Source organism: Panthera uncia, assembly GCF_023721935.1.
Source record: "Panthera uncia isolate 11264 chromosome A3 unlocalized genomic scaffold, Puncia_PCG_1.0 HiC_scaffold_12, whole genome shotgun sequence".
NCBI classification, from domain to species: Eukaryota; Metazoa; Chordata; class Mammalia; order Carnivora; family Felidae; genus Panthera; species Panthera uncia.
The window spans coordinates 15,137,092-15,150,946 of record NW_026057579.1 but is presented as its reverse complement, the minus strand read 5'-3'; the positions used below and the strand labels follow the sequence as shown (position 1 = coordinate 15,150,946).

Below are 13,855 nucleotides of genomic sequence, written 5' to 3'. Positions count from 1 at the left end.
CACCAGGGCACCCTGACTCTGCCTGAGCTCCATTCTGGGAGGAAGTGATGATACTTTCAAGTGCAGACCCTCAGGGTTGGGTCCTCCTTCAGCAGAGCTGAAGAACACAAATCGCACCCCTTTTTCATTTGGTTTACCCAACTGGGGCACAACTCAGTTATGATAAGTACCATGTGGGCTGCTCCAAGGATGCCTTGTTCCAACTTTACAAAGATGTTGACTGAAACTACATCTGAGCTGACACAACCATGATAGAAAAGGTTCTATGAGACTCTTCCTTTTTTCTCCAGGGAGAATTGTTGGAAGAAGAGAGGGTTGTCCATAATTCCTACCAAGTACGGAGTAAGCTTCTCTATTCCTTTTCTAAATCAGGTAAGTGCCTTATATAATTTTGTGCGTCTCCACTGGGCTGGGGCCCCATTTCCCCCTCTGTCTGCACTATCACATGGGAAAGGCCATTGTGGCTGGTACCAGAGCAGAGTGGAGGGGCTCTCTGCTGTTTAAATGGACTTGAACTTGCATATCCCTATTTGTCCAGGATGTCACAGGTGAGTGAAGGCAGCACGAGACTCAGAGATCTGGGGTCAACTCTCAGGTCTCCTTCTTCCTGACTAAAGGGCTACAGACAGCTACTCTGCCTTTCTGATCCTATGGCTTCATCTAAAAATGAGCACAAAGACATTTGACCTCCTTCCCTCTGTGGAAGACACACAGAAAGAGAGAGAGTGGAAATTTTTCGGGAACTATTGAAGGGCTACATGATTAAATCACAAGAATCACGGTGCTTTAATTTGAGTCTGAGGCTTTAATCCAAAATGCTGCTTCCGGTTTTCTTTCTCCTGGGCTCCAGAAATATTGGCCCCAAGCATCTGGCTGAGTTAGGATTGACCCAATTTTGTGTTTGGAATCCTTCTCTTCCTGTAGGCAGGAGCCCTGGTTCACGTGTATACAGATGGCTCTGTGCTGCTGATCCATGGAGGCACTGAGATGGGCCAAGGTCTTCACACCAAGATGGTCCAGGTGAGCAGCCTGCACATGGGGGCGGGGGGGGGGGTCCTCTCCGACATCATGGCGTCCATGTGAGGGAGGATGCTATGAGCAAGTGAGTGGTGGCACACCTTAGAAGCAGAAGCCGGCCTCAGCTGTGGTCGGTCCCGGCTCTGCTGCCCATTTTCGTGTGACCTCGGGCAAGTCTTCTCCCTTCTCGGACTCTGTGTCTTCCTCTGTGCAAAGCGGTTGGCCGGGTGACCACTCAGGTCACTTCCGTTACCCACATTCTAGGGCCGTGGGGTTGTGTTGGTTTACAAATTGCTCGGGAGCTTCTTGGGAGTAATCTGAAACTGGCCCCTGGACTCAGAGGGCAGAGGCAGACAGAAAAAAGAGGCCCAGGTTGGCAGGTCACAGTTCTAAGATGCAAAGGGAACTTACATGAGAGGCTTGCCTTGGGTGGCAGCAAGACAAATGGATCCCTACCCCTGCCCACCAAATCTTAAACGTTTGTAGGGAGAGAGGCCTCAACTGGGTTTAGCCAAGGTACTGTGCAGGTGTTCTCAATCCCACGTCATCATCTCGAGGCTGTGTCCTAGAAGCAGCATCCAAGAGCCAGAAAGGCAAGCAGAACCCACATTCCAAGGACAGGGGAAGTGGTGAGGAGCCTCTGATCCTTTGAGTCCAGCTCATGGGTCAACTGGTGGTCACATTAAAAAACAAAAAAGGTTACTTATTTATTTTGAGAGAGATAGAGCATGAGCAGGGGAGGGACTAAGAGAGAGGGAGAGAGAATTCTGCACTGTCAGTGTGCAGAGCCTGACTCGGGGCTTGAACTCATGAACTGTGAGATCATGACCTGTGCTGAAACCAGGAGTCAGACACTTAACCAACTGAGCCCCGGGGAGCCCCCTGGTTGGTCACATATTTTTGATGACCTTGCCTAACACTGTGTAAGTGGCTGTGTTGTGTGTATAAAGGCTTCCCCCACACAGAGGGGCTAGGACATTGGAACTGGAGTAGAGTTGGAACACCTGCTTAGCTCATGGACTGGCCAGAGTAGATTTTTTAAAAAGCCAAGGTTAGCTTTAGAAAGCACTGCTAGTCACCATTAGGTTTATGAATTTTTTTTTTTTGTAGCAAAATCACTCCATAAAGTTTTGCTTCCAATTGAGACAGATATAAGAACATCCCAGTCTCAGTGGGCTTATGGCTTATAAAATTATTATATTGCCTGTAATGGTGAACCTTAAACGGTCTTGGGGAGAAGGCAGCCAAGCCCCATGCCAAGCCCTCCCTGAGAAAGTGATGTTGTCTCTTTTCTCAGGTGGCCAGCAGAGCACTGAAAATCCCCACCTCTAAGATTTACATCAGCGAGACAAGCACGAACACCGTGCCTAACACGTCTCCCACAGCTGCCTCCGTCAGCACTGACCTCAACGGACAGGCCACCTATGTAAGGAGCCTGGGGAGCCAGCAGAGCTGAGGGCCAGTCAAGGGCTTTGGGCCCAGAGCGCTCCCTGGGGTGGAAGCTGGAATGGTCCTTATAGGCTCTTTGGCTGTGGCCATGCCTTTGGCTGTCTTATCCAAGAGAATGCTGTTCCTCCCAACACCATGTTGAAAGAGAGACCTAAAAGCCACAATCACTTCTGTCAAAGTCAAGAAGGATGAGTGTAGGATGGGGAGGAGACTTGGAGGGTCCCAGGGGGCGTTCTGCAAAGACATACTCCCCAGTGTTAGAACTGGCCACAAGACGATGGACTGAAATTGGAATTCGATTTTGCAGCTGGCCAGGTCGGACCAACTCACTTCTCTTTCCACATAGAGGCTGTAATTAACAGAGGAGTTTGATGGGAGAAGTCACTTCCTTTGGGTTCCCTCAAATATTTCATCTTCTGTAGCCTAAGAACCGGGTGTTCTCCCAGCAAGGGCCAATGCCAGTTCCTGTGGCAGGGTCCTGGGAGTGGAAGCCACACAGTCATTCTTAAGAGGGTGGCAAGACTATTTGCGTGGCACCTTGGGCACAGCATTACTTGGAGGTAGCCTTGCTGAGGCCCTTGGGGTTTTGCCTGGGCCAGGAAATACGGAAGACTGATATGTCTGGTGTGTGGGCATGTGTTCTTAGGAAGCTTGTCAGACCATTCTGAAAAGGCTGGAACCCTTCAAGAAAAAGAATCCCAGTGGCTCCTGGGAAGACTGGGTAAGTCTGAGCTGATCCAACGTGCTTTTGAAGAGGAGAGAAATTAAAGGCAGGTTCTCTGTCCCTGCCGCAGCAGGAATAGGTCACGATCTAGTCCCAGAGGCAGAGAAGCTGAGTGTTCCATAGGGTTCCACAGCACAAGTAAATGCTCCACCTTGCTGGGCCCCTTTCTCTAGGGTTTTCATAGTGGAGGGAAGGCACTGGAGGAAAACTTCTGAGCCAGGATCTTGACAACCCCATGGCGACTGGGGGTTTGGCTGCCCTGAGCCTGAGAAGGTAGGGCGACCGCTGAAGGTGCCTGACTCGGGCCTGGTTCCATACCCTGCTTGTCCTGAGGCTTGAGGAGTCTGGTTTTCTTCAAACCTGCTCTCTGAGGGCTGCTTCGCAGCACTTCCCCTTCCTCAGCTCTGGAGTCTGGGTCCACTGAGGCTCCATCTGTGAAGGAGTGGGGAAAAAGACATTTCCCAAGAGTTTATATCCTTCCTGTGGTTTTTTACAAGTGGCAGGCAAGCCACTCGTCTCATCACAAGAATGAGCCCAGTTCTCTGGTTTCTGGTTTGGTGCCTGTGTGTCGGGAACCCTCAGAGGGAAGCGGTAAGGAAGTCTCTCTCTGGGGGCAGGCGGGGGGCTTCATCTCTTCCAACAAGCAGACATCTCAGTGGCAGCCCTGCTTTACCATCTCCCAGAGTAGAGTTGGGGTGGGAAAGTGAGCACAGTGGGAACATAGAAAATGAGCCCACACCTGACCCACCTCAGATTGTACTAGTCTCCCTCCATAGACTCAAAGAAAATAGCTATTTTTCTCAGACCCACTCGCCTTATTGTGCCGCACGTGACCTCTACTTCCCTTCCACACTCACAGATACCACACACATAAATACCCCACGAATGTAGGTTGATTTTGGTAGTTTGGATTTTAGCGTGGAGACCCGGAGAGGCAAACTTGAGCTGGTCGTTGAGGGGAGAAAAGGATCGGGACAGATACAATGCAGGAACCACACGAATGGAGGTGCAGAGGTGTGGGAACATGGAGGGACTAAAATACATGAGTTTGGCTGGCATGGTGATGACACGTGGGCAACATAAAGCCAGAGAGAGGATTGGGGTCCTTAATGTGAAGCATTTGCTCTATGGACAATGGGGAGTCAGCCAAAGTTATAGAGTAGGGGAGTGATGTAGGCAGTATGGTATGTTAAGATGCTCACTGTGGTTGGGTTGGGCTACCTGGCAGCGTGGGGAGGCTATGTGATGGGGGAGGAGGCTACTGTAGCCCCCCAGGCTTCCAATGGTGGGGACCTAGTGCAGGTGAGAGCACAGTGCGGTCACCCAGTGCAGTGAGAATGTGAGGCAGGGTGTGGAAGCGAGGACCACCGGTACAAATAGTTGGTCAGCTTCCGGAGGAGGAGGGGAAGCTCATGAAAACTTAGTGCTGGGTCAGGGATTCTGGCACCCATGCTAAGCCCTTCCTGTTGTCTCTTTCCTCTCTTCAGGTCATAGCTGCCTACCTGGATGCAGTGAGCTTGTCTGCTACCGGGTTTTATAAGTAAGGACGGTGCTGCTGTCACCCACCTCACAAACTGTGGTCATCCTAGCCTCTGAAGTCCCCTCCCGCACCAAATGCTCTCAGCCTTTGGTCAGGAGAGAGCAGTCCCACCGAGACGCTTCAGTGGACTTGTGCCAATTTCAATTGAAAGATGCTCTGGAATACCTGGCATTGCCAACCTATGTGCCAACGAGGCAAAAGCATGAGCTGCCATTAAGAGAAGACCTGTGTTCTAGTTCTGGTCTTAAAGTGTACCATTCCATTTGGAGAAATGAGGGATTCTCTCTGAGCCCTTTTCCTCATTTACGACGTGGTGGGACCATCCCTCCCTCGGCATTCCCCTAGACCCAGGGCTGTCTGCTGTGTGGCGTTACCCTTGTGTGTTAGTTACTCTGCTGTGTGCGTTGGCTTTCTTTACGGAGGCTTTCCTGGGACAGAAAGAGAGGAAGATTTAGAACACGTGGTCTCGTTACAAAGTGCAGAGTTCAGGGGAACTTGACGTGGGACTTGGAAAAGAGCACACGCCTTCTGCTACTTTGAACTCCAGTAGCAGTACGAAGAGCTAGAGACACCGCCCAGCTGATGTAAAGGCTGGAAGAAGATGGGATCCAATTTGCTATCTCCCATAATGTTCTAGTTTTCTCTGGAGAATTTATTTATGTATAAAAAAATTTTTTTTAACGTTTATTTTTGAGACAGAGAGAGATAGAGCATGAACAGGGGAGGGGCAGATAGAGAGGGAGGCACAGAATCTGAAACAGGCTCCAGGCTCTGAGCTGTCAGCTCAGACCCTGACGCGGGGCTTGAACTCACGGGCCGTGAGATCATGACCTGAGCCGAAGTCAGACGCTTAACCGACCAAGCCACCCAGGCGCCCCTTCTCTGGAGAATTTAATTAGGACCTTTCTTTCACAGATCAGTGGGTTTGGAAAAATAGTTCAGTATGCATTTTAGGCAAAGTCACGTTTTGCCAGTGCTCCTTGGGTTATGTGACATTTGACCTGCACAGGCAGAGATTAGAGCAGATGTTCTCGGATGTTCTCGTTCCGTTGTCAGAGTTGGTAAGACTGGGTAGGATACAGGAACACCCAGGTGAAGATGATGACCTCAGAGGTCAAAGGAGGTGGTGGGTTCTCCTGGGAGAAGCCTTTTCCCTCAGCTCCGAGTTGGTTTTGTTTTCATGCAGATTCCGATCCCTTCAGCTCACGTTGTTTCTGTGTCATGCGTAGAAAAACGGAGAGGCAGAGTACTGTGAACTCCAGGTGGGAGAATATGCACGCACACACGTGTGGCTCGTGTGAACTTGGAATTGTATAAGATACTCAGGATCAAAGAAGAAAAACGTAGAAGAGAGCATCTGCTTTTATGAATAGCACTTTCCCCGAATCATTTGTTGACACCGAGAAGGGGCCAGTAGCCAAGGAGAAATGCAGGCAAGGGGTTAAAGGTACACCCAGGCTGACATGAGATGCCGACCTTAACTCTCCCCTGGAGAAAGGTGAGCAGCCCAGGAGGTGGCACAGGCAGGGGCTTTGGTTCTGAGAGCTTGAACTCTAATCCAACACTTTCTTTGGGTGTGACTTTCGTGTCCTTCGTGAACTTGGGCAAATGTGTCACCTGCTTCTACCACATAGAGGCGGGCACACAGATACTATACACCCCTGGGCTGTACAGAAGGCGTCACATAAGGGCCATTGGCAGATCCTAGCAGACATGAGGCAAGAAACTCTGGAATACCTGGGTTTCATTAACAGGTCCAAAATATTAAAAACATGTGGACTCTTTTGAAGGGCAGCTGAGTGAATAAGTAAAACCTGTGGAGTCTTAGGATTTTGTGGGACAAGCTGTGTGTGTGTGTGTGTGTGTGTGTAGGGGGGGGGGCATGTTAATCTTAATACATATGCAGTGTTTTCTGTTTTCTCCTCCAGAACACCCAACATTGGCTACAGCTTTGAGACGAACTCTGGGAATCCCTTCCACTACTTCAGCTATGGGGTGGCTTGCTCTGAAGTGGAAATCGACTGCTTAACAGGGGATCATAAAGTAAGAAGTTTGCAAAATCTTAGTACTAAGTTAGGGGAAAGAGAAGAGAAACAAGTGAGTTGCAAACATCAAGAGCCAGTAGAGACACACTTTCTGGTTGGGAGAATAATGTGTGATGTCACAGCCTGGCAAACTTCCGATGAAGGACCAGAGAGTAAATATTTGAGGCTTTCTGGGCCACAAAGACTCTGCCTCAACTACTCAATTCCATCACTGTAGCACAAGATCAGCCATGGATGTATGCAAATAAATGGGCATGGCTGTGTTCCAGTATGATGTGATTTGTGCACACTGAATGTGAATTTCTCATAGTTTTCACATGTTGCAACATATTCTTAATTTTGTCAGTCATCTAAAACCGTAAACACCATTGGGGCACCTGGGTGGCTCAGTCGGTTAATGTCCGGCTTCGGCTGAGGTCATGATGTCACGGTTGATGGATTTGGACCCCACATTCAGCTCTGTGCTAATAGCTCGGAGCCTGCAGCCTGCTTCAGACTCTGTGTCTCCCTCTCTCTCTATCCCTGCCCTGCTCGTACTCTGTCTCTCTCTCTCTCACAAATAAACAAAACATTCCAAAATTTTTAAGAAAATGTAAACACCATAATTAGCTCACAGGGCCTACAAAAACAGGGCACAGACTGGAATCAGCCTATGGAATGTAGTTTGTTGTCCCCTTCCTTACACTATCTGTCCAGACTCAGGTTCCAAGTCCCAGGAGCCTGGGAACCAGCCTTCCTGCTCATGGGTGTGTGTGTGTTTGTGTGTGTGTGCCCACAGTTCCTTCTTATCGCCTGAAGAGTGTGGCCACTCCCTTCCCCTGCCTAGTGGTCACAGACTCAAACCTCGGCATTCACGATGCCAGTGCAGACTGACAGGGATAGGAGCACCCTGCCTGAGCATGCCCAGGGCACGCTGCTTCTGAAAGTCCTATCTGGGTTGACACAATAATTTAAGGGTCACTGCGCCCCATCTATCATTCTGCACATTCCTTTCTTCTCACACTATTTGTATTTTGCCATCCACTTTAGAACCTCCGCACAGACATTGTCATGGATGTCGGCACCAGTCTGAACCCTGCCATTGATATTGGACAGGTAAGGCACATGGGTGACCAGGGTGGTCATGGACTTACCTTCAGTGCTAATGCCTTTGCTCTGCCTATACCACTGCCTGGCGAAGGCCCAGATAGCTGATCCCAGGCCAGGCAGGAGCCAGCTGGGCTTTCTGCAGAGGGCTGTTTTCAGCTTCTTTCCAGGCCCACTCCCCATGGGGCTTGGCGCCTATTTTGGGAAGCGGTATCTGTCCTTGGGGAGTGGTAGGCAGAGTGGCCACGGTCGCTGTCTGGCCTGCAGGTAGAAGGAGCATTTGTCCAGGGCCTTGGCCTGTTCACCCTGGAGGAGCTGCACTACTCCCCGGAAGGGAGCCTGCACACCCGTGGCCCCAGCACCTACAAGATCCCTGCGTTTGGCAGCATCCCCAGTGAGTTCAGGGTGTCACTGCTCCGTGACTGTCCCAACAAGAAGGCCATCTATGCGTCCAAGGTACTGTTGCCCTGGGTCTGCACTGTGGGAGGACATGGGGGTAAGACCCACCTACCGCGTGGGTCTGCAGGGGGCTTGTCTGGAAGAGGCCAGGGTGCTTGACACGAGTTTTGGCGAGGATGGTGGAGCGATGGACAGTCCCTGCCTGGGAAAAAGAAAACTGGGATGACACCAGCTCTGTGTGGTCAAAGCCAGCTCCTTTGGGTGCACTCGGAGAGATTCCTTTAATCCAGTCCTGTAGGTCAAGTCCTGACCGACATCTATGTCTCAGGTGTGCATCTTGAGCTTGGTCCTAAAGAGGACCCCACAGGTACACACCCCTCCCTGTTATCCCTTAAAAATAGCACATTCACTGCAGATGGGGCAATACTTCTGTGCAATCCCTTGTGCCTCCTTCAGTGGCTGGCACCTGACTTGAAACTTGATCTGCACGTCTCAAGGATTAGAGTCATCCCTTATTTCCTCCCAGTCCCCAGTAATTATGAAAAATGGTTGAAAATCCCATAAGCTGATTGATACAGTCCTAATCAAAGAAGGAAAACACATAATCACTTGTAACCAGTGAAACATACCCATTTGTTCCTTTCCTGATTTACTTCACTGTGGTTGGGTCTGGGACACTTTTTGATCTCGCCATTGACTCTCACGCTTTAGTATGCCTTGGGATCACTGCAGGCTCATGAAAAAAATACATTTTGGTGAGACCTGTCCCTAGAAATTTGATTCAGGAGGGCTGGAGTAGGACCCTGCAACATGCATTTTTAATAAGCATCTCTAGTGCTTTTGATACATGGAATTTCTGGTCAGTGCTTTGGGGGAACAAAACCAACTCTGCTAGTAAATGTTTAATTCCTATTGGTCGTGATGTCTAGATTCCAGATGACGCTGTAAGTATAATTAGGGTGCCTACAAGTATAATTAAGGTGCCTGTAAATGTGGGTGTCAGAGTTGCAGGTAGAGGATTCCCCCAGCCTTATAACTGCGAGGAAAGGGTCCAAATTCAGGTCAGACACTTTGTCCATAAAATATAATTATTTAAAACAGCTTTGAATGGTACATTTTCTTTGCATGGTGTCATCAGAGAAAAGTGACACAGTAAGAGTTGAGAATGCCATCGAGGTTGAGTCATTTACCAGATTGATTGTTCTCAGCCCTGAAGAATTATGAGCAGCCTTCCTGCCTTGCTGGCCGTGGCCCGCTGGGGCTGGCTGGGGTTCCTGGCATCTCCAGCCCTCCTGGCGCAGAGGCTGGGGTCCTGTTGCCTGACTCCCTGTCCTGCGCTCTGTCTGCCCAGGCTGTCGGCGAACCGCCCCTCTTCCTGGCAGCCTCCATCTTCTTCGCCATCAAGGATGCCATCCGTGCAGCTCGAGCTGGGAACCCGGATTGTAAGACAAAGAAGCTTTTCCAGCTAAACAGCCCCGCCACCCCGGAGAAGATCCGCAACGCCTGCGTGGACCAGTTCACCAGGCTGGTATGAGGCCCCTCGAGCACCCACTCCATTGGGGGGAGGACGGGCAGAGGCGGCCCATGCAGAGAGGAGAGCGGGATGCCAGGCTGTCTGTCCACTGGGCAGCCTTGGGTCCTCACTGCCTTCCTTGTGCCATTGAGGCACCTCCTCGAACTCTTGCTCGAAGAGCAAGAAATGAAGTTTGTAGCTGGGCTTCCTTAGAGGAAAGAGGGCTCTTTGGTGCACAGCTGTCAGCCACAGATTTAATTTTTTCCCTTGAAGATGAGGGTGATGGGTAAATGTCCAGAAGAGCCTAGTCTTTAGTGTCCATCACTAGCACTTTGGGGACCCTTCTTTGCGAAAGCCACCATGTGAGTGCTGTGGAGACGGAGACGAAAAGGGGAGTTAAGGAATTGATTAGATGCACCACGTTCGTTCTGAGATGACCACGTGCCATACCGATGCTGGCACACATGGAGCCCACAGAGACTTTGTGGTATTTTAGGAAACCAGCTAATTGTATTATGTGGTGGCTGGTTATGACCTTAGTGTACGTAGCAGCATGTAGGAGGAATTCTGTGGTCTTTGGACCATGGGAAGTGCTTCCATGATACTTGTAGTGCACAACGCCTGGCCACAGAGGACCATGCAGGGACAGATTCTTCCCCTGTTGCCTCTGAGTTGTGCTGAAGCGGGCTCCGCCCACACAGGACCTTCCAACTGCCTTTGCAACAGCAGCCTCTGTTGAGTTAGCAGAGCCAGATTCTTCCTGATAACCCAAGTTGGATTTCCTCCTGGGTATTTGATAGATTTGTTGGGCCTTTTTGGTTTAGAGGTGAAATGGGTACTCATGGACCGAAAGGGTTCCAGGGATGGGAGGTTGCGGGAGAGTCTTGAAAGCAGGCCAATCTGCCTTTTCAGGCCTCAGCACCAAGGGTGAGGGAGACCGAGGGGTCCCCAGGTAGGCCACTGTCATCTGCCAATAGCTTTAGCTATGAGGTAAGATCACCAGACCACGTGTCGAGTTTCTAGGCAGCGAGGATGCCCACAACTCTGCAGCAACCTTCCCACAGCCCAGAACCTTCTCACCATGGCCACATGCTGACAGTTTCCCAAACCCCTTCCCTGGGAGACGAGGTACTGCCTGGCTCCCGATAAGCTTACCCAGGTGGCCAAGTTAGCTCCTTGAAAAGAATCTGATGCAGAACTCATTGATTTAATGAAGCCCTCCAGGTCCTCGGACCTAAAGCACAGATTCTGACCCAAGCCCCTTTGCTCTGTTATAACACACCAGTGAGTTAAATCCCTGCAGCAGGTTTGCATGAGTAACTGATTCTATGACCCAACCATGATTTCACGAACTGTGTGTAGCACGTGTGAAGGGACCACTTTCATATTTGGTCATTCCTGTGGCTTCGGGGCCTACTAGAGTGCCTCCCACATGGGAAGTGCTTGGCAAAACAAAGTTAGGGGGCCCTGCCCTGGGGGCACTCCCAACAGCTGAGACTGCAGAGGGATGGCTGGCCTTGGAATGGTGGCTGGCAGTGGTGGGAGGTGGCATGGGCATCCGAGTGGGCAACGTGTCCTGTGCTATGGGAAGACCCCAGCGATGAGTTTTCTATCATTCCTTCCTAGTGTGTCACTGGCACTGCAGAAAGCTGTAAGCCCTGGTCTGTGAGGGTGTGACAACAAAGCCCCCAGCACAGTCTGCTTATGCTGTGCAGGAGTTTCCATGGAGCATGAGACATGCCTGCAGAACATGATCTATACATGTCATGGGGTGACAGTGCTGTGAGTCATCAGGATGATGTCTGGAAGCACACGGAATGCATTGGAAGATTTTGTTTTGTTTTCGCTGAAGATTTTGATCAAAAATATGGTTTGCAAACATAATGATAAGCAAATTCAGAACTCTGAGGCCACGTGGCTAATATGCAATGAGAGTCTTTGTATGTCTGCTTTAATCATGTATGTCAAATAGGTGTACGTGCTCTGTCCCAGCTCACAGGCAAGGCTGTACAGCCTCAGGTGCTGACAGCGTCTGTCCTTCAAAGAAGATGCCCCCCCCCCCAGCCTCCGGAAGCTTCCATCCTAAACCAGAAAGTCTTCCCTTCAAACCAATGAACATCACATTATAACTGCTGACCCATAGTCAACTTTGCAATGGGACAGTGGGGTGAGATTCAAATCCCTAACCACCTTTGATCATTGAAGAGAATAGACACTGAAACGAATTCAAGGTTAATCTAACCTTGTTAAGTGGCAGCAAGGAAATTATTCTATAGCATCCAAAGCCGACCAACCCATTTACTGAGCACCTACAATGTGCTAGGTTTCTTTCTCTTCCCCTTTGTACAGTAAAAGAAATCAGGTTTAAAATGTTTCACTCGAGGGGCTCCTGGGTGGCTCAGTTGGTTAAACATCTGATTCTTGACTTCGGCTCAGGTCATGATGTCACGGTTCGTGAGATCGAGCCCCGCGCCGGGCTCTGTGCTGACAGTGCACAGAGCCTGATTGGGATCTTCTCTCTCTCTCTCTCCCTCTGTCTCTGCCTCTCCCATGTGCGTGTTCTCTCTGTCTCTCAAAACCAATAAAGTTTATAAAAAATTAAAAATCTTCATTCGTTGCCAGAGTCATTTCCATTTAGAAATCATGCAACCAAAAGCAAGATCAGCCCGAAGAATCACAGTCAAGAAGCCTGGGTTCTCATCCCAGCTGCGTCTCTATCTGTGTGACCTCAGTCTGTCACTTCTCTTTTCTGTGCTCTTCCTTACTCTAGAAGGAGAGAACTGGACTGGACTAATCCCTAAGGCCTTCCCTGGCTCTGAAAGTCTATAAATATACGACCCGAAAACTCCAGTTACATAAGGGCTCTGCAGCTATCAGAGACGTGGCTCCCTTACTGTGATGTGACATCTGGGCTTATTGAACTCTGCTTCGATTCTCCCAAGTTCTTGAAGTTGGTGAAGAGCACAGGAGAGGAGCAAGCATCCCTCTAGCTGTTCCAACAGGTGATTTCGTTGCTGTATGGTGCTGGGTGAATGATGTGACATCGTCCTGCGCCTTCACTGCTCCAAACACCCAACCTTGTCCCAGATGGGGCCATGGCTCTGGCCATGGAGGGAGAAGAGGGGAAACCATACAGTTGAGCCCAGCGCTTGATGCCACTAAGAAATGAAAAGGTCAACTGGTTGGCATGTGAGAAATGCTTATTAACCATCATGATCTCACCAAATGCGAATATCTGCCATATCTTAGCTTCATTTCTAGAGAACACAGGCACACAAAACACTCACACACATGCACTCACACTACACACACACACTTTCTTTCAAAATTCCTTTCCTCAGAATAGTCTAGATATGCCAGCCATGTTACAGCACAGTTAAAAGTGAGGAATATTTTATTTTATTTTATTTTATTTTATTTTATATGTAATTTATTGTCAAATTGGTTTCCATACAACAATCAGTGCTCATCCCAACAGGTGCCCTCCTCAATGCCCATCACCCATTTTCCCCTCACCCCACCCTCCCAATCAACCCTCAGTTTGTTCTCAGTATTTAAGAGTCTCTTATAGTTTGCCTCCTTCCCTCTCTGTAATTCCCCCCCCCCCCATTCTCCTCCCCCCTGGTCTTCTGCGCAGTTTCTCAGGATCCACATATGAGTGAAAACATATGGTATCTGTCTTTCATTCCTGACTTATTTCACTCAGCATAACACTCTCCGGTTCCATCCACATTACTACAAATGGCCAGATTTCATTCTTTAAAAGTGAGGAACATTTTAAGTTGAACTAATAGTTCCATGGAGATCCATGCAGGTCCATTTCATTGACTATCTGGAATGTTCTAGAACATTAGGACAGTAGCCCAAGATGGAGATGTGTCAGCTGTTATTAGCCAGGCTGTAAGCACTGGATAATGACTGTGAATTCTCTCCTGAGCTTAGCAACAGAGGCAAGGCAGGGTGGTTAAGAAAATCAAACAAACGAGCGCTCTGTGCGCTGTACATCACTGTTATGCCGAGGTGGTGTTCTCAGACACCTGGCCTTGCCCTGCTGTCCTAACCTGTAAACCTTCCGGAGTCTG

The 13,855-nt window shown here is 49.6% G+C and overlaps 1 protein-coding gene across 1 annotated transcript; it reads left to right on the top strand.

Annotated features, from left to right (window-relative positions):
* Window positions 1–258: 258 nt before the first annotated feature.
* On the top strand, window positions 259–12,384 carry XDH (xanthine dehydrogenase). Its single transcript, XM_049652347.1, has 11 exons — window positions 259–372; window positions 925–1,020; window positions 2,315–2,443; window positions 3,113–3,187; window positions 4,678–4,730; window positions 5,960–5,992; window positions 6,659–6,773; window positions 7,805–7,870; window positions 8,129–8,317; window positions 9,612–9,788; window positions 11,400–12,384. The coding sequence occupies exons 2-11, from the start codon at window positions 988–990 to the stop codon at window positions 11,448–11,450; spliced, it is 921 nt and encodes a 306-aa protein (XP_049508304.1). The 5' UTR covers window positions 259–372; window positions 925–987; the 3' UTR covers window positions 11,451–12,384.
* The last annotated feature ends 1,471 nt before the right edge of the window (window positions 12,385–13,855 follow it).

What these genes read in the sequence shown, in the direction of transcription:
- XDH (XM_049652347.1), top strand. Translation starts at nt 988, where the DNA reads ATGGGCCAAGGTCTTCACACCAAGATGGTCCAG. An exon ending in CAGAGTACTGTGAACTCCAG is followed by an intron (nt 5,993 to 6,658) that starts GTGGGAGAATAT and finishes TTTCTCCTCCAG; the next exon opens with AACACCCAACATTGGCTACA. An exon ending in CTGCCATTGATATTGGACAG is followed by an intron (nt 7,871 to 8,128) that starts GTAAGGCACATG and finishes TCTGGCCTGCAG; the next exon opens with GTAGAAGGAGCATTTGTCCA.